Source organism: Paramormyrops kingsleyae, chromosome 1, assembly GCF_048594095.1.
Source record: "Paramormyrops kingsleyae isolate MSU_618 chromosome 1, PKINGS_0.4, whole genome shotgun sequence".
Lineage (NCBI taxonomy): Eukaryota > Metazoa > Chordata > Actinopteri > Osteoglossiformes > Mormyridae > Paramormyrops > Paramormyrops kingsleyae.
The window spans coordinates 13,700,538-13,728,322 of record NC_132797.1 but is presented as its reverse complement, the minus strand read 5'-3'; the positions used below and the strand labels follow the sequence as shown (position 1 = coordinate 13,728,322).

The following is a 27,785-nucleotide window of genomic DNA, read 5'->3' as shown; positions in this document are numbered from 1 at the left end:
TGTTGGGGTGAGGCACTGCAGGCTATCGGGTGCCTCAGGCGGCTGCCAGTTGCCATCAAGAATGCAGCGAAGGACAATGGGGTGAGCGCGTCGCATGCCGGTCGCATGCCTGTCGCATGCCTGTCGCATGTGAGCCAAATTCCAGGGCTATTGTTACCATCGTGCCATGTAAACATCTCTCGACAGTTGCAGCTCCTCTCAAATCAGAAATCTCCCGTTTTTTTTTTTTTTTTTGGGTTTTTGTTGTTTTTGTTTTTGGCTGCACAAGCAATTTCAGGCCCACACTCAAGGTGCACTCCAGGATCTTGCCTGCAGGGGGCTCTGTGCTTTGCATATTTGGGCACCACTATCCAGTGTGTCTCATTTTCAAGGAGCATATCTGGGTCATTTTAATCTGGGATCAATATGATGTTCACAAACACATTCATCACTAAATACAAAGTGGAAAATGTACATTTTCTGTGAAAATATGTGTTTTATAAATATTAAGTCCTTGCGTGCTGCATGCGTTGTTCCCTAACTCTATCTTGATAGAGTAATCCATTACTGTCTCACCACAGATAGCTAATCAAATGTGGAATAAGTCGATTATTGAACAGCCCTTTGTTTCAGTTTTAAAATTCTCATATTAACAGATTAGAGCATCTAGCATCATTCTGAGCATGAATCAGTGAAAAAATTAGGAGATATTTTATCACTAATGTATTTTTTCCTGACCATTATGTTTCATTTCACTGTTTTTCTTTATTTCAGGCTGCTCAGTTACAGAAAGCCTCTCAGGTAAGTGACTGAAGACTAAAGTTGTATGTGTGTGTGTGTGTGTGCGCACACGCGTGGATAAGCTTTATATTACATTTTGGGGACCAAATGTTCCCCACAATGTAATAAAAACCTGCTATTTTGATGCTGTGGGGACCATTTTTCAGGTCCACACAAAGATGTATGAATGCAATCAAAAAACTAAAAATGCCTAAAGTCTCATATTTTGTTTGGTTACTTATGGTTAAGCTTAGGGCTGGGTAGGGGTTAAGGTCTCCATGTTGGGATTAGAGTTTTCCCCATAGAAATAAATGGAGAGTCCCCACAAAGATATAATTGCAAACCTGTGTGTGTTTGTGTGTGTGTGTGTGTGTGTGTGTGTGTGTGTGTGTGTGTGTGCGAGCAGGTTTACCTATCCTTATGGGGACATAATGTCCCCATAACGTGATAAATATCCGTTTTTTTTCCCGGTTTCCTGGTCCCCATAAGGGAAATCTTTTTTATATTTTATAAAAATCAGTGACTGCTATGAAAAAACTAAAAATGCAAAATCTCTTGTATTTTGTTAGGTTACTTATGGTTATGGTTAGGGCAGGGTGGGGGTTAAGGTTGTCATAGTTAGCGTTAGCATTTTTCCCATTGAAATGAATGAGCGGTCCCCATAAGGATATGTTTACCCTACATGTGTGTGTGTGCGTGTGTGTGTGTGTGTGTGTGTGTGTATGTGCAGGCGTCTGGAGCTCTCCTACACACAGCCCACAGAGCATGCCCTGTAGCAGCCCCAGCTCCGGGGCCCTCTTACCAAGCACCCCATAAATCAGCCGAGCGTGACTAACACCACGGTAACCGGAGTCATCGCCCGGCCTCCCCCAGCCCTCCTGTGCGCGGCTGCCTTTCAGCTTGGGAAATAATAGGCGCCGTGTTGAAAAATCCTGCAGCCCCAGGAGTGCTTCATAATTGAAGGGTGAGGTCAGTGCTGCCTTCCATTTTGCTGGAACCTTGAGCCCAGAGAAAGGAAATTACAGTAGGATGAAGTGATTATGGGCAGGCATCACCTACATGGGCTCCCTGGGACGGCTTGGTGGGAGAATGTTCAGCACATTATGTGTTCGGTTTCATCAATGTAAACAAAGGCCTGAATAGGCATATATATCGGCCAACAGCGTAATAGAATCAGCGGTTACAGATGAGAGGTGATGCCAATCTTGTCAAATGGACATGTTTAATGTTTGTTGTCAGTCACTGAACGATATGTTCTAATTACGATGAGGTTTAGAGAATCATCGTGATCCGTCTGTCATCTGTACAAAGGGATTCAGGACTGCAGTGGGTGTTTATTTAAAGTGATTATTTATTGTGGCATAAAATAAAGCTGACCATTACTGTTCTCCCACCGACAAAGCGACAAGCCTCACTCAGGCCCTCCATGGCTCTTAGAAACAAAAAACAGAAGGTGACTTGACACAGAGCTGCAGCTTTTGTTCCACATGACCTACGGTGTGTTTACCTATGTATACAGCTGAATAGTTTACAGAATAAGCCAAGGGTACATCAGCAGAACCCCTGCTGAGATTCCAACCAGAAGGTCTCTCTCCTTACCTGTTGATTTATAATGAGCACAACTGGCCGTGCTCTTCTTGCGACTCCCACTCAGGTACAGTTCCTGTCCTGTGGGAATCAGCTCCAGACAGATGCCTCTCACACACAACTCATCCATAACAGCTTAACTCTTTCAGCTTAATGCTTAAAATATGCTGCAAAACGGAGACCTGCTTGCATTTACCTGGCCATTTTAGCATCTGTTCGGCCAACGGGATTTTCGTTTTTGTTTACTGCATGAATTTGTTTTGCGAAACAAACAAATTATGTTAAGTTTACATTTGACCCCCATTCATAATTTATTTATAAGGCTGCCTTCCTCTTAACCCATGTGGTGTGTTAACCGTAATGTAATAGCCAGTAATACAATAGTTTTTACAGTGTTGAAACAGATGGGGTTGACCTTCAGGAAGAGTGTAATGTGTATGTGAGTATTTGTGTGTGTGCATGTGTGTGTGTGTGTGTGTGTGTGTGTGTGTGTGTGTGAGAGAGGTACATTGACCCTAACCTCCACTCTTCATTTTTAGACCCATCAGCAAAAAGACCTTTCTGCAGCATGTAGAGGACCTGTGCACCAATGACAATGCCAAGTTCCAGGAGGAATTTGCGGTATGCCGGCCAGCCCGTGGTTCCACTGGACAAACCCCCCCCCACCTCCCAGTATGACAGAGCACCCAGAAAGCCACCCCCTGATCAATACCCATTTTACCAGCTTCACTGTTTGCATAGTAATGCAAGACGCCCTTGTGTCCAGGCCGTAGCATTGCAACCTGTTGAGAATAATTCACAAGTGTGTCAGGACTGAGAGTCTGAAGATCCTCTTACCACACAAAGTCCATTTACCAGGGTAAATTTGGCACCGGTATGTCAGCATTCATCCTTATTATGAGCATTAACTTTACCACCTCTGCCATGTGGAAACCGTATAATAATCTTTATACAGTGCGAAACTACCACAGAATTCAGAGAAGGTTGCCGTAAATATACTTGAAGGATTAGGAGCTATAATTATTTTCTTTAGTTGGAAGGCAAGCGATGGGAATCAGACAGTCTTTATTGTGAAAAAAAATATATATGAATTGTTATGGATTGGATTACGAAATTCCTATTTCGCTTCTCTGATAGGATTATTAGCATCTTAAAGATGATTCAGAGCTCATGATTAAAATGTGTTTTCTTAGCTTTAAGGATTAGTCTTTATAGTCTTTGTCTGGTAAAATATTAAGCATCTACATTTACTGTATTTATATCTCATGCTATTGTATCTTTTACTAATTACAGTTTTAGGAGCAACATGTTATTTCCCTTCTCATAGCCTCGGCTACTCGTTGGCCCCATTATGTTAGTATAATAAATCCGTAACAGCTGATTACTGAAGAAAATACCATTCATCTCCACAGCTCTCCCATTTGTCAATATCCTGTTAGTTTCTCTTGGAAACCATTATGTTCCTCTTCAAAGGCCTGCCGAGCACATCAATGGGTGATTTTGGGCGCAACGCGAACTCTCGGTCAAGTTGCATTATTAAAAATGAAACTCCGAGGGAGTTCATAGGGGCTTCTCTCTGTGTTACTGCAAATTGAAAATACCGAATTCAGGGACAGAAAGAACAGACGGGCCGTATGGGGAGATATAAAGTCTCATGAGTTTCCTGGATTAGGAGATTAAATCGTAAAAATACCAGACTGTGGTATGATGGGGGGCCGTCGTATCCATTCCAAAAAACAGAGCAGCATGTCGATTTTGAATGTTCATGTCTTAGGGAGAAATGTCCAGCAATGGCTGACTCCGAAATGCCCAGTCACCCTGTTACCCACCAGCTGGTGGTCCTTAAGGCCTGGGAAGAAGCAAGCATGGAAAGGGAATTAGCCTCTCACCCCTGGGTCCAGTGAGGGCAATCCTGCCTGGGTCAAGGGTAGACCCATGAGAAGGCATGACCTCAGACACCCACTGGCTAAAGACAGGGCATCGGTTCATGACACCACCAATCCATCAGTGACCTCGTGTACGAGCCAAATCAATCACACAGGAAATGGCTTTAGACCAAATTACATGAGCGACGTCGTCAAGGTGGACGCATCCTCGTTTCTGCGGCCGGCGGTGTGATGAGAGTCGTCAGCAGGGGCCGGGAGACCCTGCACATCGGCTTCACCTGACGACTGGACGTTTGTCTCTTCCTTAGGAACTCCCCAAGGTTCTGCCGGACCTTGCGACTGCCGACGCCGATCTGCCGTGGAACAGATCCAAGAACCGCTTCACAAATATCAAGCCATGTAGGTGCAGCGTTTCGCCAACGGAGAGCTGCCATGACATCAGCTAGCGGAGTCTTCCTATCAAATCTGTTTGCTCTCACTAATGGGCACAGTGCGCTAGCAATGGCTTTGAACTTAATATCCCAAAACTAAGAACATGCAGATACATTTATTATCTTTCTCCTTTCGCTTTGAAACTTAAAACCATAGTCTGACCCTCAGCAGTAGGAGCTGTGCCAGCGACGATAGCGAAAGAGAGAGTGTTTACTTTGCATTAGAAACGTTAGTCTCGGCCTCTTATCTGGCTGATGTTGTTGCTCTTATCGGGCTTTTGTATTCTTGAATGATGTCTGTCTGCCAGACCCTTATGAGAGCTTATGCTTCAGTAGGCCTGGGGGGGTGGCGGGCGATGCTATCACAGGGGGGCAGGAGCGTGACACTCCCCCAGCCGCGGAATCCGACGGCTCAGTTAATAAGGGTAGAAAGACTCGTGTTTGCACAGGCTTTACCAAGCCCTGGCTGGTATTTTGCTGGTACCCAGCTTCATCCTGCCCTGTGATCTTCCCCCGCCATCTGTTGAGTTCTCATTTGCACAGGAACCAACGGCTCGGCCCTTAATTGGCCGACATTCTAGTTCTGGAGTCTGACGCTCTCCAAACAAACATGAAACTCGCTTTAAATTTCTAAACCCCTTAAGGATGGGGATTTCTGGCAGTGTTATATCCACCCGTGATTTGCTAAGTGATCCTCTGGTCGATATCCGTGTTTGTACGTGTGCTTAGAGTGTGGTGAAATGCTTTACATTGCCAGAATATCAGTCAAATCATACATATCTGGGCCCCTATCTTTACTACTCTGTTTATTTTAAGTCATGGTAATACTTATTGGTAATATCTATAATAATTTATTTAGTTGCTTGTCCGTGTCACTCAGCACAGGTTGCATGATGCACAGCATGCTTATGGCCCTCTCTGTCTCCTAGACAACAATAACCGTGTGAAGTTGCTGTCAGAGCCCGGCATTCCAGGGTCAGACTACATCAACGCCAGCTTCGTCTCGGTAAGTACTAAGTACATCCCCTGGGCTGGAGGTCTGCGGCTGGCAGGCAGAGCGATGAAGGAACCAGGCTGTACTTCCAAGTGTACACTCGGGTGTTGTCCAGCGGGGTCAGGGGATTGTAGTTTCACAGGGGACCCTGAAGGTCCTGGGAAGTGATGAGAAAAACAGGTGTTAATCTGGGCAACATCGCCGTGGAGGTGTCTGGCCTCTGACAGCGATCTGTCCGCTCCCGGTTTCGGGGAACCCACCCCAACACGTGAAAATGCGACATCTGTCTCTGACGTCGCCGGCTCAGACCGGGAAGGTTCTGCTGCAGCTCTCATCCCCGGATCTTGTCATCAGTATTTTTATCTCCTGAAACACAAGCTCCCGCTCCCGCCGGTGAGATCGACTCGGGCTTTTCTGAGGATGGTTTGGACACGTCGCGTACCGTAACAAAGGCAAATAAAACAATTTACATTCCTGGCACCGAACCAGAATTTGGCAAGAGGTATCAATTAAAATATTTCATAATGAAATGGTTATATAACTATTCCATAATTGCCAGCCTTGAGCAGGTTTCCAATGTGGCCCTGTTTTTTCTGCCCTGCTGGCCGCTTGTTCACTTTGTGCAAAACAGATTTGATGCACAGTGGAACAAACTGAAGTTCCTGCTTTCAGTGTCAAGCATTGTCACCATCATCGTCCTGTCTGCTTCACAGGGCTATTTGTGCCCCAACGAGTTCATCGCCACGCAGGGCCCGCTGCCGGGCACGGTGGGCGACTTCTGGAGGATGGTGTGGGAGACGCGTACCCGCACCATAGCCATGCTGACCCAGTGCTTTGAGAAGGGCAGGGTGAGTGTGCCCAGCGGAGGCGCGGGGTGTGGGGGGGCACTGGCTTCTTCATGACTTCCCATGTGTCTGCTTGCTCCAGATCCGCTGTCACCAGTACTGGCCCGAGGACAACAAGCCTGTCACCGTGTTCGGTGACATCGTCATCACCAAGCTAGCAGAGGATGTGTTCCCAGACTGGACCGTGCGAGTCCTTAAAGTCGAGAGGGTAAAGTCTCGATCCCATTAAAAGTGACGTCTGTCACCTGCGCCTCCATATCACATGGTACTTTAATGTGGGATGTGTCCCCCCCGCCCCCCAGCATGGGGACTACATGGTTGTGAACCACTTCAACTTCACATCCTGGCCGGAGCACGGCGTGCCGGAATCCAGCGCCACCCTAATTCAGTTCGTGAAGTCCATCCGCGCCAACAGAGGACGGGACAACTCCAATATTGTGGTGCACTGCAGGTGAGACCTGCCACTGTCAGTCCCAACTTTTATAAACCAGTACCACTGTAAGACTAGATCACTGTCAGCCCCAACCACTGTATACCTGGATCACCATAAGACTGGATCACTGTCAGCCCCAACTACTGTAAGCCCTGACCACTGTAAGCCCTGACCACTGTAAACCTGGACCACTGTAAGCCCCGACTACTGTCAGCCCCCTCCAACTGTAAACCTGGACCATCACTATAAGCTCGGATCACTGTGAGCCCCAACCTCAGTAAGCTCTGACTGTTGTGAGTCTGAACTACTGTCAGCCCCACCCACTGTCAGCGCCGACCACTCTAAGGCCTGACCACTGTAAGGCCTGACCACTGTAAGACCTGAACACTGTCACTGTGATGTTGTGTTGATCTGCGGGTATTATTGACTGCCTCTGTGTACCTGCTGTGTGTTGATCTGTGGGTATTATTGACAGCTTTTGTGTACCTGCTGTGTGTTGATCTGTGGGTGTTATTGACTGCATCTGTATACCTGCTGTGTGTTGATCTGTGGGTATTATTGACAGCTTTTGTGTACCTGCTGTGTGTTGATCTGTGGGTATTATTGACTGCATCTGCGTACCTGCTGTGTGTTGATCTGTGGCTTTTGACTGCCTCTGTGTACATACTGTGTGTTGATCTGTGGGTATTATTGACTGCTTTGGTGTCCCTGCTGTGTGTTTATCTGTGGGTATTATTGACTGCCTCTGTGTACATGCTGTGTGTTGATCTGTGGGTATTATTGACGGCATTTGTGTACATGCTGTGTGTTTATCTGTGGGTATTATTGACTGCATCTGTGTACCTGCTGTGTGTTGATCTCAGGGTATTATTGACTGCATCTGTGTACATGCTGTGTGTTGATCTGTGGGTATTGACTGCCTCTGCGTACCTGCTGTGTGTTGATCTGTGGGTATTGACTGCCTCTGCGTACCTGCTGTGTGTTGATCTGTGGGTATTATTGACTGCATCTGTGTACCTGCTGTGTGTTGATCTGTGGGTATTGACTGCCTCTGTGTACATGCTGTGTGTTGATCTGTGGGTATTGACTGCCTCTGTGTACATGCTGTGTGTTGATCTGTGGGTATTATGGACTGCCTCTGTCTACCTGCTGTGTCTTGATCTGCAGATATGTCTGACTGCCTCTGTCTACCTGCTGTGTGTTGACCTGCTGAATTGCTGACTTCCTCTGTGTCCCTGCTGAACAGTGCTGGAGTGGGCCGCACTGGTGTCTTCATTGCCCTGGACCACCTGGTCCAACACGTGAGGGACCACGACTTTGTGGACGTGTACGGCCTAGTGGCGGAGCTGCGCAGTGAGCGCATGTGCATGGTGCAGAACCTGGTGAGGACCACGGCGCCACTCTCTTACTGTTTCTGTGGCGATGAGACGTCGTCCACAGCTGTTAGGCGGAATGGGGACTAAGAAACTACAGAAGCATATTGCAGGACTGGAGCAGCGCAGTAGTTTGGTATGAGATATAACACATGAGATATGCAGCACAGAGTCATCATACCTCCACTGCTGGCACAGTTCTTGAAGCACTGAAACCAGACAGGATGTGTATGTAATTACTATTTTTGTATCACCATGAAGAGCTTACACTGGGTCTCAGATGCATTAGTAATGACTCTGTCTAACGTGGAGGTCTCTGTTTACAAATTCTTTGATGGTTACAGTTACTAAAAATTAACACTTGTTGAATTTCAACCAGATTTGCTGCTCGTATTACAAACTTTACATGTGTTTTTAAGCCTGGTTCTAGTCCCTGCAGTGCTTTCAAAATGGTTATTTCAAAATTTCATCGGTTTGAAAAAACATACAGCTGTTAAACTGATGTCTCTGTATGAGTGCATACCCTCCCATGGACCAGCCAACTATCCAGGACATGTGGTCCCCTCTGTTTCCCCGGAGAACTGCAGATTATCTGGTTGTGGCGTGTTTAAAATACACTGTGTCCACTGCATTTTGCACAGGCGCAGTACATGTTCCTGCACCAGAGCACACTGGACCTCCTCTCAAGTAAAGGAAATAGCCAGTCAATCTGGTTTGTTAGCTATTCAGCCCTGGAAAAGATGGACTCTCTGGATGCTATGGAAGGTGAGCACAGGAAGGTCCCTCTTAATCCCCTTCATCTAACCCATGGCTGGGGGCGTGTCCCAATTGTCTGGGTAAAGGACACTTTGCTCATTTATAATTCAGTTGAATTTAGAGGATGTGCAACTGGTACATTTAACTCATCCTACTTTGGAATAATTTATGCTCTCTTAGCACCAAAGCCGTGAACTTAAGTGCTGTATATGTTTGATATAAATGTGTTATATTATAGCTACCTTTCTGTGTATAACCTTCTCTCTCCCCTCCTCAGGTGATGTTGAGCTTGAATGGGAGGAAACCACGATGTGAAGATCTCAATGATATGCAATCATCATGTTTCAGCATTCGCCTTGCAGAGGAGTTCAGAGACTCTGTATCTTTTGAACGCTAAAGCCAAATCCTTGTAAATAGACAACTGTGGAAAAAGCTATTTTCAGTGCTGTGGCTCTCACCAGAACACGAAGAACGACTTCCGCTTAGTCAGTATCTGAATAGTAAATGTATATAATGACCGCTTACAGTATCTATTTAAGCAAGCAAAGCTATCTTGCACTGACAAATCTCTCTTTATATGTGGTACTTCAGGTCGGGTTGCTGTTGCATATACCTGTGTGAGATACATGAAGCCAAAGCTGTATTTTGACAGTATGTTGTCGTTACGTACTATTGAATGTATTTGGTGTGTGTGATGTGTGTTTACGGTGGACATCGAACATTGGAGTGTTACTGCAAAGTACAGGCTTCTCCTGTGTTTCTTCAGTCCTCATTATTCATTTGAGCTTCCAGGGCGGATTACGGCACCCCCAGAAAACCTAGCCAGGACACCCTCCCCCCCCCCCCCCCACCACCAAAACTGCTGAACACCGCAACTTTTGTCCAATGGTGGGGTAGCCCATGATTCCCCCCGACAGCTGAAGCATCACTCGCTTGACATGGGGGTAGATTTATCTGTGGAGAGAGAGCACCCCCCCATACAGACCTGGGGAGAGTCTGGAAGAGTTAGGCCACCAGGAAGTGTAACCAGCATACCGCCTTCCTGCTTCCTGCTGAGCTTAGCGTGACATGTTTGCACCTGCTGCCCCTACTGACAGCAACGCTTATTATCATCATTATCAGAATGATGGACACTTTGGGATCAATTACTGCATACAGTCAAAACAAACAAACAAACAAACAAACGCATAAATCCTAAATGACATCTTATTGTCAGCTGACAATATAAGAGATGCAATTTCAAATATTTTAATATATAAATATTCATACAGTCTCTCGTTTGAGACATACCATCATTTTGAGTGAAGTGCCATTGGCGTTAGACCCAGTGAGACTTGTTTTTAGTAAAGTCTTCAGACATAAATGCCCATAAATGACAACAGACGTAAAGGTAATTAGCACCTGACTTTTAACAAATGTCTTTCACCATGCTGAACCAGAAATCCCAGCATGCACCTAGCTCTTTTTTAATCATCTGTAACCCTAGCAGACTGCTTATCTTCTTGTAAAGAAACATCATTTTAATTATCTTATATGTATGCCACTTAATATGTATTTCACAATCATTTTGCATGACAAAGACTTTTAATTTTCACAATGCATTCCTACATAATGTGCATCAGTTTATGGATATAATGACAAATGATATCTGAATGTGATTTTTGACTGCAACAGGCCTTTTATTCATTTCCCAAAGCGATATGGGCTGTCCAGAGCGCACAGTCATTGTTACATAAGTGCACTCTCTGCCAGCCAATAGCCGAAGCCTCCTTTGACATGTGTGCTGCTTTTAAGGTGTTCCTGGTGAGGGCTCATTCGTCCTTGAGTGTCCTCATTCCTGCCTGGCACAAAGGGGACAAAAAGAAAGCGAGATCTGTACAGTGGACCTTGTGTGGAGAATGAGTTGGTCTCATCGGAGGGGTGGTGCATAGCTAAGCCGACAGGAAGAGTGCACATCCTCACAGGACGGCTGCCCGTCCCAGAAGTACCAAAGGAGCCCCAGATAAGGCTTTCCAGGCAGATAATGAGCTCGTACAGTTTATACGCCAGCATAATATAGCCATCATCTTGCCACAGGGGTTTTGGGGAAAACGGGTAAATTATGTATTTATTCTCAAACCCATTCCTGTTCAAGTAATCAGCTCACCGATTCTTGAAACTTTGGCAAAAACATGTCTCACTAAGAAACGTGCTCATTCTGTTGGAAATTAATAACATTTTCATGAATAAAAAGAATCAAGGTTATAATTAGGGAGTCCTTTGCACATATGTAAGATTCTTTTATAGGCTTATTTTTTATTTTTTTATTAATTTAATGATTATATGCTGGCCCATTGCCTACAAAATCAGTTGTCCTCAGACAGGGGATAATCATTTCAACTTGATTAAAAAAGCAAAAAGTAATAATTGAATTGAATAATATCTTTACCACATGAAAAAGTACATTGTAATATGTATTAAAAACTACAAACAGTGAGATTTGAACAATATTTACTATTACTTTGTGGTTGCTCAAAATGTGTCCCACATATTTGTCACCGAAGAGGTCTGAAGTAGCTAGCAACAGAGGGGAAACAAAATGGCTAATGTGAACAATTCAACAATTCATGCATATCATGTGAAATAGTAGGTTTCTGTCACCACTGTCAGACGTCACCACCGTCAGGTTTTCTGTCTGACGGTGGTGACAGAAACCTCCAAATGGTCCTCAATGGAGGCTAGAATATAATTGTTGATCACAATAAATACCAATATGACCTGCGATGTTTCATTAACCTCTTTTGTATTTTTTATTTATGTAATTCCCCCTATATTTCTTCCATATCGTCCAACCCCAGGGGATGAGGTGTGCCTTCCCTCTCTCTCTCAATTCACTATTATGCCATTTTCATTTGGCTTACATCATCCAACATTCACAACATTCCTCCATATTAGACCAAATAAATAAAAAATAATTTGCATCAGACAATCTGATGGTGTTGACAAAAACAAAGTAATAACTGAAAAAACACCTATTTTATGAACAAAAATACAAAATGAGGAGGCTGCACCGGTACATTGCTGAACAGCCAAGACCTTGGTCTATAATGATATACCTTCAGATTTTGTAATTTAAGCAACTTTTTATTTTCAGAACTAAAACCTGTTTTTTCCAAATTCCCAAGAATCAGTGAGCTTTCAAACCCATTATTTGTCCTGTACAACATGTCATTGTTACCCTGCTACACTATAGAAAGCTAGACCGACTAATCATTTATTATTATAAAAATAATAGGTATCAAACTGCCCTGTGATGCTGTGTTTGATAAGCCTTTGGTAGATGGATCCACGGCTGGATGGATGGATGGATGGATGGATGGAAGGGCATAACTTTGGGTTCTGAATTGGATGGGTTGAGGTCTCCACCCATTTAAGGGGGTCCAGGGGGTTGTATTGGCTGGTTTTGATTATTGAGGGGAGGGTTACAACCCCATCCCCCCACAATTTATACCCACGGATGGATGGATGGATGGATGGATTGATGTGATGGTTTGCATGTTCCCCCTATATGCATGAAGCTAGATGTGTAAGTGTGTGATGTGTATGTGTGTGTGTGTGTGTGTGTGTGTGTGTGACACGTGTGTGTGTATGAGCGCGAGTGGGTATACCTTCCTTACCTTATGGGGATGCAATGTCCCCACAACGTGATGAATACCCATTTATTAACTAAATTTAATAAAAATCTGTGACTGCAATGAAAAAACTAAAAATGCAAAGACTCTTGTCTTTTGCTTGGTTACTTATGGTTATGGTTAGGGCTGGGTGGGGGTTAAGGATGTCATAGTTAGCGTTAGCATTTTTCCCATAGAAATGAAAGATATATTTGCCTGACATGTGCGCGCGTGTATGTGTGAGTGTGTGCAATGCCCTGTGCTTCTTGGGAGAGGTTCCAGTTCTCAAAGCAGCCACAGTATAGTTGGTTGGAAGATGGAGGGATGAATGGATGGATATTTCTTCTTATTTGTGCTGCATTTCTGTGGGCAAACTTACACTTTAAGCAGCCTTCTTACATTTTGAACATCTATGTCCCAGGTCAAAGGCTGCACTGCATTTGTGAGGGCAGCCTTTCATCTATGCCGGAGACTGAAACGGGAATTTGCCTTTAATCTATTTTTACTGCTCATGTGTGAGTTTTCGGTCCATTGCTGTGGGCACATTCCTGGCTATTTTCATTTTGAGTTCCTGTGTAGCTGTGAGCTACAGACAGCGCCATGTCGCCTTTTCATTAAATATGCCTTAATACAATAGCGAAAAAACACTGGTAGAATCTACTAACATTTAATTAATGCACAGACAAAAGCACGTAGCATGATGGTTAATTAAGGAGGCCAAAACTTCACTTCCTGTTGGAGTCCTGGGAAGCTGCTACTGTAGTTCACATAAATAAAGTATATATATATTTATATATTTATATAACAACTTCTCATCTATTATATAATCGCACATATTTCAATTGCAAGTGATAAATACCTTATTACGATTAGGCTTTAAAAGACAGACATCCGGAGACGCCAGATAACATCTGATGTTTCGCCTTCAGTTGAGAGGCGTTGACACAAACATATTTCTTGTGTGAAGCCGCCATTGAAAACAGAAGTTTGATGCACTGCGACAGCTAAACGTGGGGTACGATTTCACATGCTATATATATGCTCTGTGACTCGTGTCACTGGGCTATTTAAATGCCAACCTCAGATTTGTACTGTTGGATTGTCAGAACGGTAGGCCGCTGGAGGCTATAGCACCATGATGGACCTTTTCGAGACCAACGCGTACTTCTTCAATGATCTGCGCTTCCTCGGAGGAGATAATGGACCACTGCAGACCCTGGAAATGTCGGCCGAGTCTCCTCTGTACAGGACCAGCGACAGCCCCACGTCGCCAGGGCCGGATCGGGTTCCATCCGAGACCGGATGCGACAGCAGCGGTGAGGAGCACGTCCTGGCACCGCCAGGGCTGCAGCAGCACTGCGCTGGTCAGTGCCTCATCTGGGCCTGCAAGATCTGCAAGAGAAAGTCCGCCCCGACGGACAGGCGCAAGGCGGCCACGCTCCGCGAGAGGAGGCGTCTCAAGAAGATCAACGAAGCTTTTGAGGCTTTAAAGAAGAAGACTGTGCCCAATCCGACTCAGCGGCTGCCCAAAGTGGAGATTTTACGCAGCGCTATCAATTACATTGAGAAACTACAGGACCTGTTGCGGTCGCTGGATGAGCAGGAGAAAATACAGGCAAATGGTCCATTGCATTATAACACAAAAGACCAACATGTAAGCATTTTAAAAATACTAATGCTATCTTAACACCCATAATGTAGTAACAAAATGTAGTATAATTCTCGAAACACGTTTACTCTAAATATTGACGTACAGGACGCAGCAGGCGTTATATGATGGCGATTTCTGCTTCTAGGTGCCAAGCACAGAGCACTTCGGGAGTAAGACGTATCGTATCTGGCCGAACATTACCGATCATTCCAGTGTTCCCGTGATGAATCAAAGGGAAGGTCTGTATTGCATTTCTGTATGTCACAGCTAAAATTATACATTAGCGAAAGTCACTGCTAATTAACCTGGTCTGACTTATTATTTTAACAAAGCACGCTTTCCCCCCGCGGTCCTAACGATGACTGTTTATTTTTTTTATCCTCACTTGGAAATAGGAGTTGCGGAGTCCTCGGCATCAAGCAGTCTTCGCCGCCTCTCCTCTATCGTGGACAGTATTTCAAACGAAGAACCAGCGGCGATTTATAGCGAAGGAGCCGCACAAAAGTAGACGGCGTGCAACGAGAGACAGTTAAATTTCCGTTGTCTTATTTATTTCTACTTCTTATGAATAACCTTCGCTAATATTGGTATAAAATAATATATTTATTTTTACTATTTCAGGGCACCTTTAACTCGCGGAAACATTATTCCTGGAAAAGTGTTTTTGTAATAATTTTTATAGTAGCATTTTTATTCCCCGAATGACACAAGTTGTTCAGACTTTAAGTGTCATATTTCACTGATATGAAAGTGCGTTTATAACCAGTGTAAATTGTGTTATACATGTTTTATAATTAATTATCAGATTAAGTTATTTTGTATTTAACGAGTCTAAATAAAAATATTGTGAATGTAGCATATTCTGCGAATTATAACGGCAAGGTTTGCACTTGCAAACAGTATCTCACAAATGAGACTTCAGGTATCTAAACTCTTTAAATAATACGTTTGGGGTATAAAAATAGTAAATAGTATTTTACTAAAATTAATATTCTTCACGTGATGCTTCTTTGTTATAACATGAAATGCATTTGTGGTTATTTGTATTGTAATGGATATACCACCAACAATAAGGTTAACAGTGTCATTTTGTACACTTAATACTACAGGCTGAATTAATCCATAATCATGTTGGCTATACAAATATAGGTGTTTATTTTATGATGATAATATATGCAGGCTATCGATCTGCTTGCTGTCTCTTTTTCTTTAGAGAAAGAGACAAGCTGCTATTACGATTAGCCAAGGCCGCGAGGAGATCCCTACTGTTAATATACGTCTATTAAAAGAAGTGTTAAGTGACACTGGGACCAGAACAGCTTTGGCTCTGTTTTTAAGCTGAAGCGAGAACTTCCTTCCACTGTCGCCAATGTAGTCATTTCTAAACTGCGAAGGGCCCTATTCTCGCCCAATCGGATACCGAGGAACGAGATAAGCCTCGCCCCCCCACCACACCGCAAAAGTCATTCATGGCATTGCGTTGTGCTTTTGGGCCAACTCTGCTCATTCTGCCACAGACCAGCAGAGCTGTAGTGTCGGGTGCCAAGGTACGGTCACATGCGCAAAATCACTCCAAAGCCAGATTTACCTTTAAAGTGTAGCATCTGTTAAAAAAAAAAAAAGTGCATGAAGAAATGTCACGTCACTGTGGCCTGTCATACGTTCAGTCATTTTGCCTTGGTGGCTGATTACCTCTGACTTCAGCAGGCTGAAATAGGCCCTGACAGGCTAGCCCCATTGTCCCTCATCTGCTCTACAAACAACCGACCCAGTCAGCAGGGGGCGACACACCTAGCAGAGTGGGAAAGGAGGCAGAGGACAGCTTCCTGTGTCCTTGGAGAAGGTCAGCGGGAAGGGAGTAAACAGTGAGCCTCACACAGCCAAATTCACCATTGATCACCATCTGAAATGAAGTGCTATTTGTCTGTGTCTCAGATTTTGAAGAGATCTTTCCCTAGAGAAAATAGCAAATTTAAAATCAGCTTTTGGCTAACTGGCTAAGAGTTTGATCAAAAGATTTTCCTCTGAAATATCCGCACCATTTACAATTACTGGAAAATGTCAAGGACAGCACAAACATTCTCATACACTAGCACTAGTCTTCAGCAAGCATTGGCCAGCCTCCTCATTTTACGCCCTGGTACAATAGCGGCAGGGAGCCAGATCGTCCGGGTTTGACAAACGCGGAGGAGAACTGCCCACCAACTCTAAAATCTTGCCCGAATAGCCAGACAAAGCAGTCACACGCTATCATCTTTCCTGTTTGATATGATGAGATATGATGCCTGATAAATTATATGGTCTTATAAACCCGCACACTTCAAAGTGAGTCCACGTTCCCTCTCAGCGCCGAGACTCCATCGGCACTCCTGCTAGAATGGACTGAAACTGGATATCATGGCCCATAATGTCCTTTTAATGAGTGGGTCTCAGACGTGTGTTTGGGCAAACCCCCCCCCCCCCAACCCCCGACCCCCAGAACTGGTGGGGTTTTCCTCCATAACTAACATTGTGGTCAGGCTTCTTTTTCTTTCTTTCTATCTTTCTTTCTTTCTTTCTGTCTTTCTTTTTCTTTCTTTCTCATCGTAGATGTCTTAGCAGATGCTGTGGTTGTGTGTGCTGTTATTGCAGATCGCTGTATTGCCAAAGCTGCCTGTCAGACATGGATGTGAGTCGCATTTCCCCATGCGTTTTCCACGTGAACACCCCCAGCGTTAAATTCACACTGCAGGGCTGGCTGTGACTGTGTATGTCATTTTTTTTTTTTGGGGGGGGGGGGGGGGGCGTAGGTGGGGGTGACAAGGGCAGTGTTGGCTATAATGGTAATGTTATCAACATTAACTCAATTGAATGCTTTGGTGAAACTGATCTGTTTAGTTTATGACCTTGAGGTCATTGGGGTCTTTTATTTACACATGCAAACGGCAAGGTTTTATATTTTATTTTACTTACTAACTGGTTTTATTCCATATTTTTTTTCTCAAATGCTGGGATTGTTGTTTTTCTAGTTGTATGGTGCCACATAATAGCATATAACAAAGCAAATTAAAAGACTGATTTGGTTTCACACATTATGGTAATGATTTTGTAATACTGGTAATGCTTAAAATTATATGTACCTGAAATTTTTATCCTAATGATTACAATTTAAAACTTAACTCAGATGTATACATTCATCTGTAAAAAGTACAATAAGACACCCTTTCTAAATGTTTCAGCGTCAGAAAGGATTTGGTAAGTTAACCAGGAACTGAAAGAACAATGCGTTACAGATCCACCAATAAAACAATGTTCACGTTTCAGCTGGAAGTAAATTTAACTACCTTGCCAGACAAATGCTGTTGCCAATCATAAAATTCAAATATGTAATGTGATTTCTTACATACCTTGCCAAGAAAGGATTAACTGCAGTATGAAAAAACAATGACTGCAGAGTATGTTATACTATTTAGACAACTAACAACTACAAAGTACAGGGTGGGAGAGAGTTTCAGTACCTCTGAGAATAGACAATAAAGTGTCCCTTTGCGCAACACTTAACCCACCTCCTGACCCGTGGCAACGTCTGAAAGGAGAGTTTTAAACAACCCTCTGTGTTCCCAAGAGTAGAAATAATCTTTCTTGGTCACAAAAACAAAGGTTTTTCGAGAAACTTGTATATTCTATTATGTATATTCTAATATTATACGCGAACCGTTTATGTTGCATGTTTATAAATTTTTTAATTATTATTTGTCTACTTCATGGAATTCACAAGAGAATGCGTTTATTTATCCTCCTGAGACCCAGGGGAAAAAAGTGTCCTTCAATTTTAGGTTGTCTTTGGAGGAAATAAGACATCTTACAATTTAGATTTTTTCAAATTTATTTTTATTGTTAATTTCACAGCATGTCCTCTTTAGTGCACAACAGGCATAAATACGTTTCCTAAAATCAGCGAAAAGATAGATGCAAAAATAAAATGTCCACTGCAATGGACGTAAATGAATGGGTGGGGTCTCAGGAGGTTACAATAAAGAGGATGAGTAAGGCGTCGACAGAAAGCGCCTGATGCCATATGTCGGCGTAAACTCAATTAGCTTTAATTATGGGCCAGGTTTTCTCATTGTTCCAGTCGTTCACAGTCAATCGCCTTTGATCTCTCCGGCTCTGCATTAGCTGCGATCACAGCAATGTCTTCTTCAGCTGTCCGATTCGCAAACCCCGACAGCAATTCAGTGGCAGGTACCGCAATGTTTTCTTAGGTGTCCGCGGTTCCCAGAGCTGCAAGCTGCCAAACGTTTTAACACGTTGCGAGAAATATCCGCAATGTATACTTGCGGGCTGTCAACGCACTAAGCTGATAATTACTTCGCCAAACTAAACACAGGACATGTATTGAGATGATTATACTGTATTAGATTGATTTTTAAAATTATATTACAGTAACGAAATCATTGCTCCATTTGTTATCACTGGGTGCAAACATGTCATCGGTTCAATGGCCTGTTTCTATTGAAAAATCACCTGCGATTTTCTGCATTTGATGCTTGATGTTTTCTGTGTGACGATATATTTAATAAGTAGCTTAGTACATATTTACTTATTTGTGTGTATTATGTTTCCTGCAACTATAGCTCTGCAAAGAGCTTAATCGCGTTTGCACTAGGTTGTTAATTGTTTTATAACTAATTTAATGAGCTGTAACTGAGAGAAAGTACTACCGAAACAACTGGGTACAACACCTTCAATGACCGGGTAGGAAAGTCTGGAAGAGTTGGAGGTGAAGTGAGAATTTCCAAAGTTTGAAATTTTACACTTTCCTTTGCAGCTGGGTTGCATCTGTAACGCTGCGATTGGTCTCGACCATAAAATTAGCACTCCGTGAAACACCGAGGAAAGGAGCTCTTTATTGTTGTGTTAGAGGGAAAATGGCAAAAACAGGTTATCCTGGTGATATTTAAGTAGCACACTCAATATTTAACATCAGTGACACGAATTATACTCTGCATTAATTATTGTATTACAGTTCTCAGTAGCGCTCTTGCCTCATGGGAATAACACCGAAAACAATCTAACTAGCTTGTTTCTACAGTGCCTCAATACTGTTTGGCAGGTCTTGTGTATATTTTAACGCTATTTTTTAACACTCAATGACTTTTAACCTGGGTCTACCATTTTTTACTCTGGAAATTTTTCTTTATGTAGTTTGCATCATTCTGCAAGCCGGTGAATAAACTACATGTAATAATGCATGTGCACTTGGGAGGTGCAGCCAAATGAACCCAGAGTGGGTAAACACCAGGGAATGCAGATGTACAGAGCCCTGTGGGGTGTCCTGGTTGGGCGGCTGGGCGGGGGCAACTGGGCTCACCCTTGGTGTGGTCAGGGGGATATGGTAATTAGATCTGGCCAATGTGGGTCTGTGTCTCCACAGTGAGGCTTATAAGGGGCCACATGGCAGCCCCTTCATACCAGTCACCCCGCACAGAGACTCCCGTATCTTCTCGCCAGCTGATCTCCTTGTCACTCTCGCTCTCGTTCCACCAGACATGGAGGTCCCAGAGGCCTGTCGCTTCTCGCCGTCCGAGGCTTTCTACGACGGTGGCTGCTCATCCTCACCGGAAGGCCCAGACTTCCCGGAAGGCTTCGGTCTCGGGGAACTGCCGGGCTCGGACGAGGAGGAGCACGTGCGGGCACCCCACGGCCACCACCAGGCCGGCCACTGCCTGGCGTGGGCCTGCAAGGCTTGCAAACGCAAATCTAGCACGGTGGACCGCAGGAAGGCCGCCACTATGCGCGAGAGGCGGCGGCTGAAGAAGGTCAACCACGCCTTCGAGACTCTGCGCCGCTGCACCTCCACCAACCCCAACCAGAGGCTCCCCAAGGTGGAGATCTTACGCAACGCTATCCAGTACATCGAGAGCCTGCAGGAGCTGCTCCGTGAGCAGGTGGAATGCTTCTACAGCCTGCCGGAGGAGAGCGGCTCTGAACCAGGCAGCCCCACGTCCAGCTGCTCAGATGGCTTGGTAAGTCCACAGCTGCCGCCCCGAACTGCCGCCTCACAGCGTCAGCTACCGTCAATATCTTGGCCAGTGCTCTTGGTTTTCAGTTTCCTGTCTGGTTCTTAAGATGGGTGTATATCTGGCCCTTATCTGCACCAATCTCTGCATAGCCTGCTGCTGTATTTCAGTATCAGCCTACACTGTTACCTCCTCAGTTTCTTTCTGTCTAGACTTCTAGCGCGTCAAAAATCTCTTTTCAGATCATAATGTTCGTGACCCTTACCTACCCATCCACAGAATTTTTATTTACTTTACCTCTGTATGATTACCTGTTTTGAAATTCTTGCCTAGTCATACTGCTATTTTTCATGCCCATTTCACCCTATTTAGTATGAATAACCTCTTAGTAAACAAACTTTAAAATGGATGATGGATTCGTACCTCTCACTAGGTGATGAAGCGCTACCTTGTTGTGTATTCGTTATGTAAGTCATACGCACTTTACATTTAATTCTTACTGAACACGCTAACTTGCTTTTAATAAAAATAGTAAAAATGTAAAGCTGTTGAAATTACAAGCAGACTGCTATTAAATATATAAAGCGATCACTTTATTTAACATGTTGTGCATCTAGAGATATGGAGGGGGTTAAAAGGATTCATGTAATATTATATTTTCCCCAAATAATCATTTGGGGCCAAACAAACGCTGGGAAATCCGGCACTGTGGTGGCTGTAGGGCTGCATTCTTAGTTGAGTATGATTCCTGCCCAGACTTTGCCAGGATTTTCCGCAGATTTTCCCTGGGAAAGTGTCGTCTTGCGAAACTTCCACTTGTAACTTCCACTGGCGCAATCGATTCGCCGCGGCTAATGCGATGCGTACCGTGGTCATCGCCTAAAACTTTCACTGAGAGTCACCTTGCTAGGGACCCTCTTACTCATAAGAGAGCCAACTTTTGATTCAAACTTAATGACCTGATTTAAAAGCCGGATTAGTTTTCTGGTTTCGTCAGAATGCGTAATACTGGAAAAAATTATTCCAAAAATGGGAAAACAATATTTGTTTCATGCATAATTTCCTGCTGATTATATGTGCATGAAGGTAACATGCTGTGTTTTGTTTGTTCTAGGTTGGCTGTAACAGCCCTGTTTGGCCTTTCATTAATAAAAGCTATGGGAATATGTACAACCACCAAATATTCACTGGTAAGGCTTTTACCTTGGTATATCTCAATATGAGTACATTCAGAAGGGAAAAATGGTTAAAATTAAGTGCATGAATCTGATTCTGACTTTTGATAATTGACTAATACATAATATTTTTTTACCGTTTTATATGAATAATGGGCATTTAGTTCATTTAGATCTGGACTAAGTAAAATAGCTAGGCCTATAGGGCCTATATTAATAAATACAGTAATAATTTTACATAAAGCTATTACCAAATAATGACTTCATGAATAAAAATGAACAAATGCAGTGGTATGCTAACCTTGCAAATACACTTCAAGCACGTATTTCACATTTTGCCATTTTTTATTAAACCCGAGCTAAGACTTAGCTTAGCATCTTAACCCTTATCTGTAGCCCTCCAATCAGAGGCCCTGACCTGACTGCTCAGTGAAGCTTTACTTTGAACATTGTGCATGCAGTGAGCACCAAGGAGAGGAGTCCAGGAGCATCCAGCCTGCAGTGCCTGTCCAGCATCGTAGACCGCCTGTCATCGGTTGACGCCAGCAGCCTAGCAGTAGCTAACGACTTGGCCAGATTCTCGCCATCCAGCTCCGACTCCCAGCCTAGCACTCCGGAAGCCGCCCGCTCCAGTCCCGTCTACCACGTGCTGTAAAGTACCCGCCCAGCTCCGCAAAGCATATTTATAATATATTTACTTTTTATTTTTTTTCTTGGGGATGGGGGATGAAATTTGTTCTTTTCTAAATCTGGGTATGTGAAATTAGAATGGCACAAGGACTTGTACATAAGCATTGTAAATGTCACATTTATTATGTTCTTTTTATACTTTGTAATGTAACATATTTAATTGAACGTCTAAAATGAAATAAAATATAAATAAACTGTATTTAGGTAAACAGATTGTTCAGTTTTGTTTCTTCAAAATCCCATTTGTCTGCAAACAACATATCCGTGCGTGTGCACATGTTTTCACGAAACGTTCTCTCATTAATATTTGACCATGATTAACTTCAATGTCATTGATGATGAATAGGGTTTAAAACGTGACACCGCTAAAATATCTTCACTAAACTGCGCCCTTGCTGTTTTTTTTTCCTGGACCAAATGCTGCAAGACTTTTGAGATCACTGCCATGAACAAATGGCCAAATTGTAACACTTCATGTTTGTTAGGGCAGGCGAGGACAAAAATCGGGCCATTATAGGGGGGGAGTGTAGAACTCTAAGAAATATTAAGACATAATTATAATAAGTCATTTTGACAGCAAATAAGTAAAGATTAATGAATGTAAGTCTCAACAAAAAATTAGAAATATTTCTGGACGGATGTAAGTTTTTTTATAAATTGCACGTTTCTCCCAGACGTGCTTCCCTGCGTTTTATCCTTACACCCCCATTACCCCTTGGGCTGGAGACGTCGGAAGTCGCTTTTATTGTGCACATTTGTCTTATTTTTCACCAATGCTGGCGCGATAAGAAACGGAATAATTCAGCAGCCCCCAAGACAAATCTCTGCGCTCACAAAAGTCATTGACTTTTACCAAATGCTTAAGCATGTAAGGCAATGCCAAGGTACGTATAGTAAACGCCGAAATAATACAAAAACAGACACAGACCCGATAAGGTACTTGTGTGATTCGTTATAAATAATTGAGATTGTATTGCATAATATTTCCGTTGTATTTATGTACCATTCAGATACATTTCACTTGAACAGCTTTAAACTACAAGTACCTTTTTAATTGATTAATGCTATCAAGCCTTTAGTTAACAATATAGTTAGTAGTATTAGATCCTAAACTAGTTTCCTAAACAAGGGGCAGCCTTCTTCCATACTAAATAAATCATCTGGATGGGTGTCCCCAACAATTGAAGTAAAATGTAAAACCGTAGCCTCGAACATTAATTTTATTGCCCGTCAGAAGGCACTGTACACTAGTTGGTTGTTGTAGTAAGAACAAAAGAAATTAATTTATTAAGTCCATTAATGTTACCCTATAATTAGTGAGCGGGTGGTTAGAAAATCATGTGCATTGTGTTTTATGATACGACTCACGAGTAGATGAAGATGCATTGACAAGTGCTGTGTACATATTTAAAAAAATGCTGTGTTAAACAGCGAAGATGGGTGACAGGTAGCGTGGTGCCAGAGTAAAATTACGGGTTTGTCCCCCCCACCACCTCTGAAATGCGTATGATTCTGACCAAGGACGTAGCCAAGGAGTAAAATGGCGAGTCTGAACTTGCCCCATACCTCCAAAATTCATTTCTGGCTTGGTATGGTGTTATGGAAATGTACTCGGTAGGGAGGTCCTTGAGAAAACGAAACTCACACTAGTTATAATTTAGTTTAGATATGGTTAAAAATCCTTAGTAAGCCTTGGCTTCAGGTAAATTAATATGGTCAAAAATCGTGAAATGAATATGACTAAAATCGTTATATAGTAACCTTGGCTTCAGATACATTAATGTCATGCATTATGCTTCATGACATTATTTTAACGACCCAATTTTCTGTGCCTTGTGCAGCTTGAGATGCTGAAACCTTCTTGTAAGTGTTTAACATTCACGGCCTGTCTATCTGAGTATTGGATTTTGCCGTCCAAATCATTTTATTTCCAAATCTATTCCAGTCACCGCCATCAAACATCAACGGGCATTCCAGTAACTTAATTTTTGCACCGATATTTTTATTCAAATTCATTAGTGTCATGTGTATTTCACACTGACAGTATAACGCGGAGTTGCAGAGTAGCAAAATAATGGCTGCCCAATCAATCATGAATAAAATTTTCAATATGGACAAACCAAGTCCTTGGACCTGAATACTGACGCCTGAACAGGGTTCGAGTCGTTTCAGCGAGACAGAAAAAAAATTAATTAGAAAAAAGCTATTTGGCCCCCGTCGGGTCCGCTTTCAAACTAGTTGTAAGAAATTATGCACATTTGTAGGATTCGTTATAATTTATGTTAGTGAAAAATGTCATAAGCCTGTATCAGTTTAATTTTATACGTCACTCTCCTAAACCTGTTCCTATAATTTTATCTGACCTCAGGTATTATATAAGCTGGCACGTGGGTGACACAGATTTTTCGGCCGCTAGGTGGAGCCCGTTATTCAGCCCAGCCCCGTCTTTCATATGTCATGCGTGTATTTACCTATGACCAGCAATACCACAAACTGGTCTTAGATCTGTCGCATAGAATGGAATACAATATTAACTCAAAATGTATTTTTGTAGGAAAACGTCTGTAAGTATTCCTTTGGTAGTTTTTTAGGAGGACACTGTTTTTTTTTCTTTCTGGCGTATATTAGTCCTCTTTTCGTAGTACTCACACAAAACCTCTTTCGTTTAGGTTTTGTGTAACCCTTTGGCTGACTGATAAAACCGCGTCTTGTTTGAGTTCAAACTGAGATGTTCTGCAGCTATCTAGCTCGACGCAGATGAAGTGTTATATGTCAGTTTTCAGGTTTAATTAGCTGTGAAAATCAGTGATTAAATTATGCATTTTTAAATCAAGTCATGTATTTCTCTTGAACTTTTCATATTAAATGTATAATACATTTTAACATAATTAGTCTGTGCAGTATTAACGATCTGAATACTTAGTATTTGCCATCACATAGTATGTCTTGAACAAAGTGTGCGAAATATTTGAATAATATAATTAATAATTATTAAAGAGCAACCGTTGGACACTCAGAAAAACTTGGTGCAAGGAAGCATTCGGCCACTTTTTGTCAGCGTTTGTTTTCAGATATGTCAGTCAGCCTTGGCAAATTATTTTTATTTTAAATGATGGTGACAGGCAGATCTGTTCTTATTACTAAGATTTTTTTCTAAGAGCTTTTAAAAAAAAATGACTCAACCAGTGTGGATCAGTTTCTTGGTCTCTGGTACAGAACTAAATGTAATTAAGTACTGTGACCTAAGAATATTAATAATATTATGTACATCTAAGTGTAAGTGTGTATGTTTACCTTGTTCTGATGGGTGACTCCTGAAAATCATTTTTGCAGAATTTAAGCGATGTAGGAAGAATATTTCTAAGAGACACTTTGGTCTCAGACTGAGGATCCTTCCAACTTGGAGATTTAGAGGATCCTATTCCCACTGTTGACCACACCCCCTGCTTAGATTCAACCAGTGTGCCCCCTTGAGGTGAATAGGAGAAAGACACAGGCTGGGCCTTGACTGCTTTGGATGGCCCAGGGGAGGGTACATACAGTAGCAGGGGTGGGGAACCTAATCCATGGAGGCCCGATGCCAGTTTCTGGGGTGAATAATAAAACAGTGGTTCTCAACTCCAGTCCTGGGGACCCACTGTGATTGGCTGATTGAGAGGTCATCCCAAAAACCTGCACCCACAGCGGCCCTCCATGGAACAGGTTCCCCACCCCTGGTATAGGAAGCCAGGTGGAGCACTGTGCCCCCAGTGCTGTAGCCTCTTTGCTGAAGGAGGTGGTACAGTGCAGAAGATCATACTTCTCCAGGTCAGACTGTAGTACCTATTTTATTATGCGTTCCTGGGTTGGCTGGTTTGCCTGTTATGTATAAGAATAGATACAGACTTTATATATTCTACAATGTATACATTTAAGTCTTTTGCTTTGTAGGACTAAGTAAAATAAACAGGTCATAAATATTTTTCAAGCCATTTCAGTGTTAATCTGACCAATGCTTTCATGGTAAAGTGGGCTAGTACAGCCAGCAGGACTCAAATACACCCTCTTGGTATTAAATGAATGCTTTGGGTTTTTGCTCTGCCTTAATTAAAGTTCATGCAGGCTTCCTACCCAGGAAATTAGTCATAAAATCGGTTTTATTTGGTGACAGTCTATGGAGCAGATTTAGTTTGCAATTGCCCATTCCAAGTATTCAAAATGTAAATGCACCTTTAAAGTGATGCAAGTATTATGAACAGGTTTAAAACATAAACAAAAGAGTCAAAGAAATAGGTAATGTTAATCGTTCTGCTTTTTATTTGTTTATGAACAAACTTGTGTAAAAGACTGGTAAATTCAAGAACACCTATGTCAGAATAATTGTAAAGGCTTTTTGAAATGTTATGATATGTTGAAATGAATAATATGAGAGAGGGATCTTAAGCATTTTATTTTGCTGAGGGTGCAAAGGATTTCATCCCTCCAGATACAGTACTTACATTCCCATTTCAGCATCAGGGGCACGGAAACCTATAAACCATTACAGAAAGGCAGAGAGAGGGAAAAAGGGGCCAACAGCTCTGTTTTCTATCTAATGAGAGCCTCTTGCTTTAACTCCAGTGTTAATGCCTTTGACTTCTGGTCATGTCATTGGTCAGTTGCAGCCCACGCAATTGCTTGGAAAACGTTGCATTGCTGATTCCAAGAGCCTGTTATTCTTGTCACAGGTAATGCGTCAGTTGCTGCAGGAAGCCACCTGCAGCTGTACAAATGCTCCACAAGTAGAACATCCCTGATTGCTGGTTCCCCGTTGGCATGTCAATAGAATTCCCAGCATGCATTTTGATCAAGTCCAGGCTGGGAAAAAATGTGTTTTATTGATAAGAAGGTCTTTTTGTATTTTTGAATATTCTACCCTCCAAATGAGCATTGAGATGCATCCCACTGTCATATCAGGGATGGAGTTTATTTTTGGCTTCTGGCAGGTATTTGTGTGGTCTCCATGGTGACAGAATGAAGCTCCCATTGAGTCGAGCAGAACTGGTGCTAAATTATCTAGCGTGCGATTTTCGTTCTGGGTTTGAGGACAGTGAGGACAGTCCGTGTGTGAAATTCTGGAAAGGCAACTTAATCATTAAAACCTAGTGCTGCGTGGTTCTATTGAGGTCACCACAGACATAAATGGCTGGAAATGTGGAGAAGTTCTCCTAAAATAGGACCTTTTTCTTTTCATGTGGGTCTTTGTGTCTGTGAGACCAGCTAGTTTGACCTTATAGTACCCTGTAGGTCTCAGGGTTTAAAGTTGACCTTGTGACACATTGACGTTTGCAAAGCCAGGACAGCAGATGACAGTGACAGCCGTCTGCAGCAGTGACAGGGTCACACTGACACACCCCAGCATAGTGTGGATAATGCAGTCATTGTGACGTTACATTTAAACCCGTCCTGCATGTATTCCTGAGCTACAGTGCAAATATACGTTTTGAAATGTAACTTTTGAATTTTTTTTGCTAAGTTGTAATTCCGTAATGGAGTTGCTGACTGCTTTTCTATTTAATTTGCACACCTGAATGC

General features: G+C 42.8%; 3 protein-coding genes across 4 annotated transcripts in view; all 3 read left to right on the top strand.

The window, feature by feature from the left end:
* The window catches only part of ptprq (protein tyrosine phosphatase receptor type Q), a 39,394-nt gene extending 29,588 nt beyond the window's left edge, over nt 1-9,806 (top strand). The window contains exons 27-36 of the mRNA XM_023838665.2: nt 754-780; nt 2,886-2,967; nt 4,541-4,631; nt 5,593-5,669; nt 6,371-6,505; nt 6,585-6,710; nt 6,805-6,953; nt 8,182-8,317; nt 8,950-9,073; nt 9,342-9,806. Of these exons, the coding sequence (XP_023694433.2) occupies nt 754-780; nt 2,886-2,967; nt 4,541-4,631; nt 5,593-5,669; nt 6,371-6,505; nt 6,585-6,710; nt 6,805-6,953; nt 8,182-8,317; nt 8,950-9,073; nt 9,342-9,379 (985 nt within the window). The 3' untranslated portion in view covers nt 9,380-9,806. The remainder of the gene's footprint in view (nt 1-753; nt 781-2,885; nt 2,968-4,540; nt 4,632-5,592; nt 5,670-6,370; nt 6,506-6,584; nt 6,711-6,804; nt 6,954-8,181; nt 8,318-8,949; nt 9,074-9,341) is intronic.
* Nucleotides 9,807-13,761: 3,955 nt separating this feature from the next.
* On the top strand, nt 13,762-15,552 carry myf6 (myogenic factor 6). Its single transcript, XM_072710035.1, has 3 exons — nt 13,762-14,368; nt 14,511-14,604; nt 14,761-15,552. Exons 1-3 carry the CDS (start codon nt 13,850-13,852, stop codon nt 14,871-14,873), a joined length of 726 nt encoding a protein of 241 aa, XP_072566136.1. The 5' UTR covers nt 13,762-13,849; the 3' UTR covers nt 14,874-15,552.
* Nucleotides 15,553-15,694: 142 nt separating this feature from the next.
* myf5 (myogenic factor 5) lies at nt 15,695-22,441 on the top strand. 2 transcript variants are annotated; one of them, XM_072710033.1, is made up of 4 exons: nt 15,695-17,112; nt 19,895-20,373; nt 21,482-21,557; nt 22,004-22,441. In XM_072710033.1, the coding sequence occupies exons 2-4, from the start codon at nt 19,897-19,899 to the stop codon at nt 22,195-22,197; spliced, it is 747 nt and encodes a 248-aa protein (XP_072566134.1). In that variant the 5' UTR covers nt 15,695-17,112; nt 19,895-19,896; the 3' UTR covers nt 22,198-22,441. The 2 variants fall into 2 exon arrangements, with proteins under 2 accessions (XP_072566134.1, XP_072566127.1); XM_072710026.1 differs by lacking the exon at nt 15,695-17,112 and adding an exon at nt 17,146-18,589.
* Nucleotides 22,442-27,785: the final 5,344 nt, after the last annotated feature.

Coding starts and splice junctions, on each gene's coding strand:
- myf6 (XM_072710035.1), top strand. CDS start 13,850: ATGATGGACCTTTTCGAGACCAACGCGTACTTCTTCAATGATCTGCGC. Junction 14,369..14,510: donor ATAACACAAAAGACCAACAT/GTAAGCATTTTA, acceptor TTCTGCTTCTAG/GTGCCAAGCACAGAGCACTT. Junction 14,605..14,760: donor CGTGATGAATCAAAGGGAAG/GTCTGTATTGCA, acceptor ACTTGGAAATAG/GAGTTGCGGAGTCCTCGGCA.
- myf5 (XM_072710026.1), top strand. CDS start 18,538: ATGTCTTCTTCAGCTGTCCGATTCGCAAACCCCGACAGCAATTCAGTG. Junction 18,590..19,894: donor CGACAGCAATTCAGTGGCAG/GTACCGCAATGT, acceptor TCGTTCCACCAG/ACATGGAGGTCCCAGAGGCC. Junction 20,374..21,481: donor CCAGCTGCTCAGATGGCTTG/GTAAGTCCACAG, acceptor TGTTTGTTCTAG/GTTGGCTGTAACAGCCCTGT.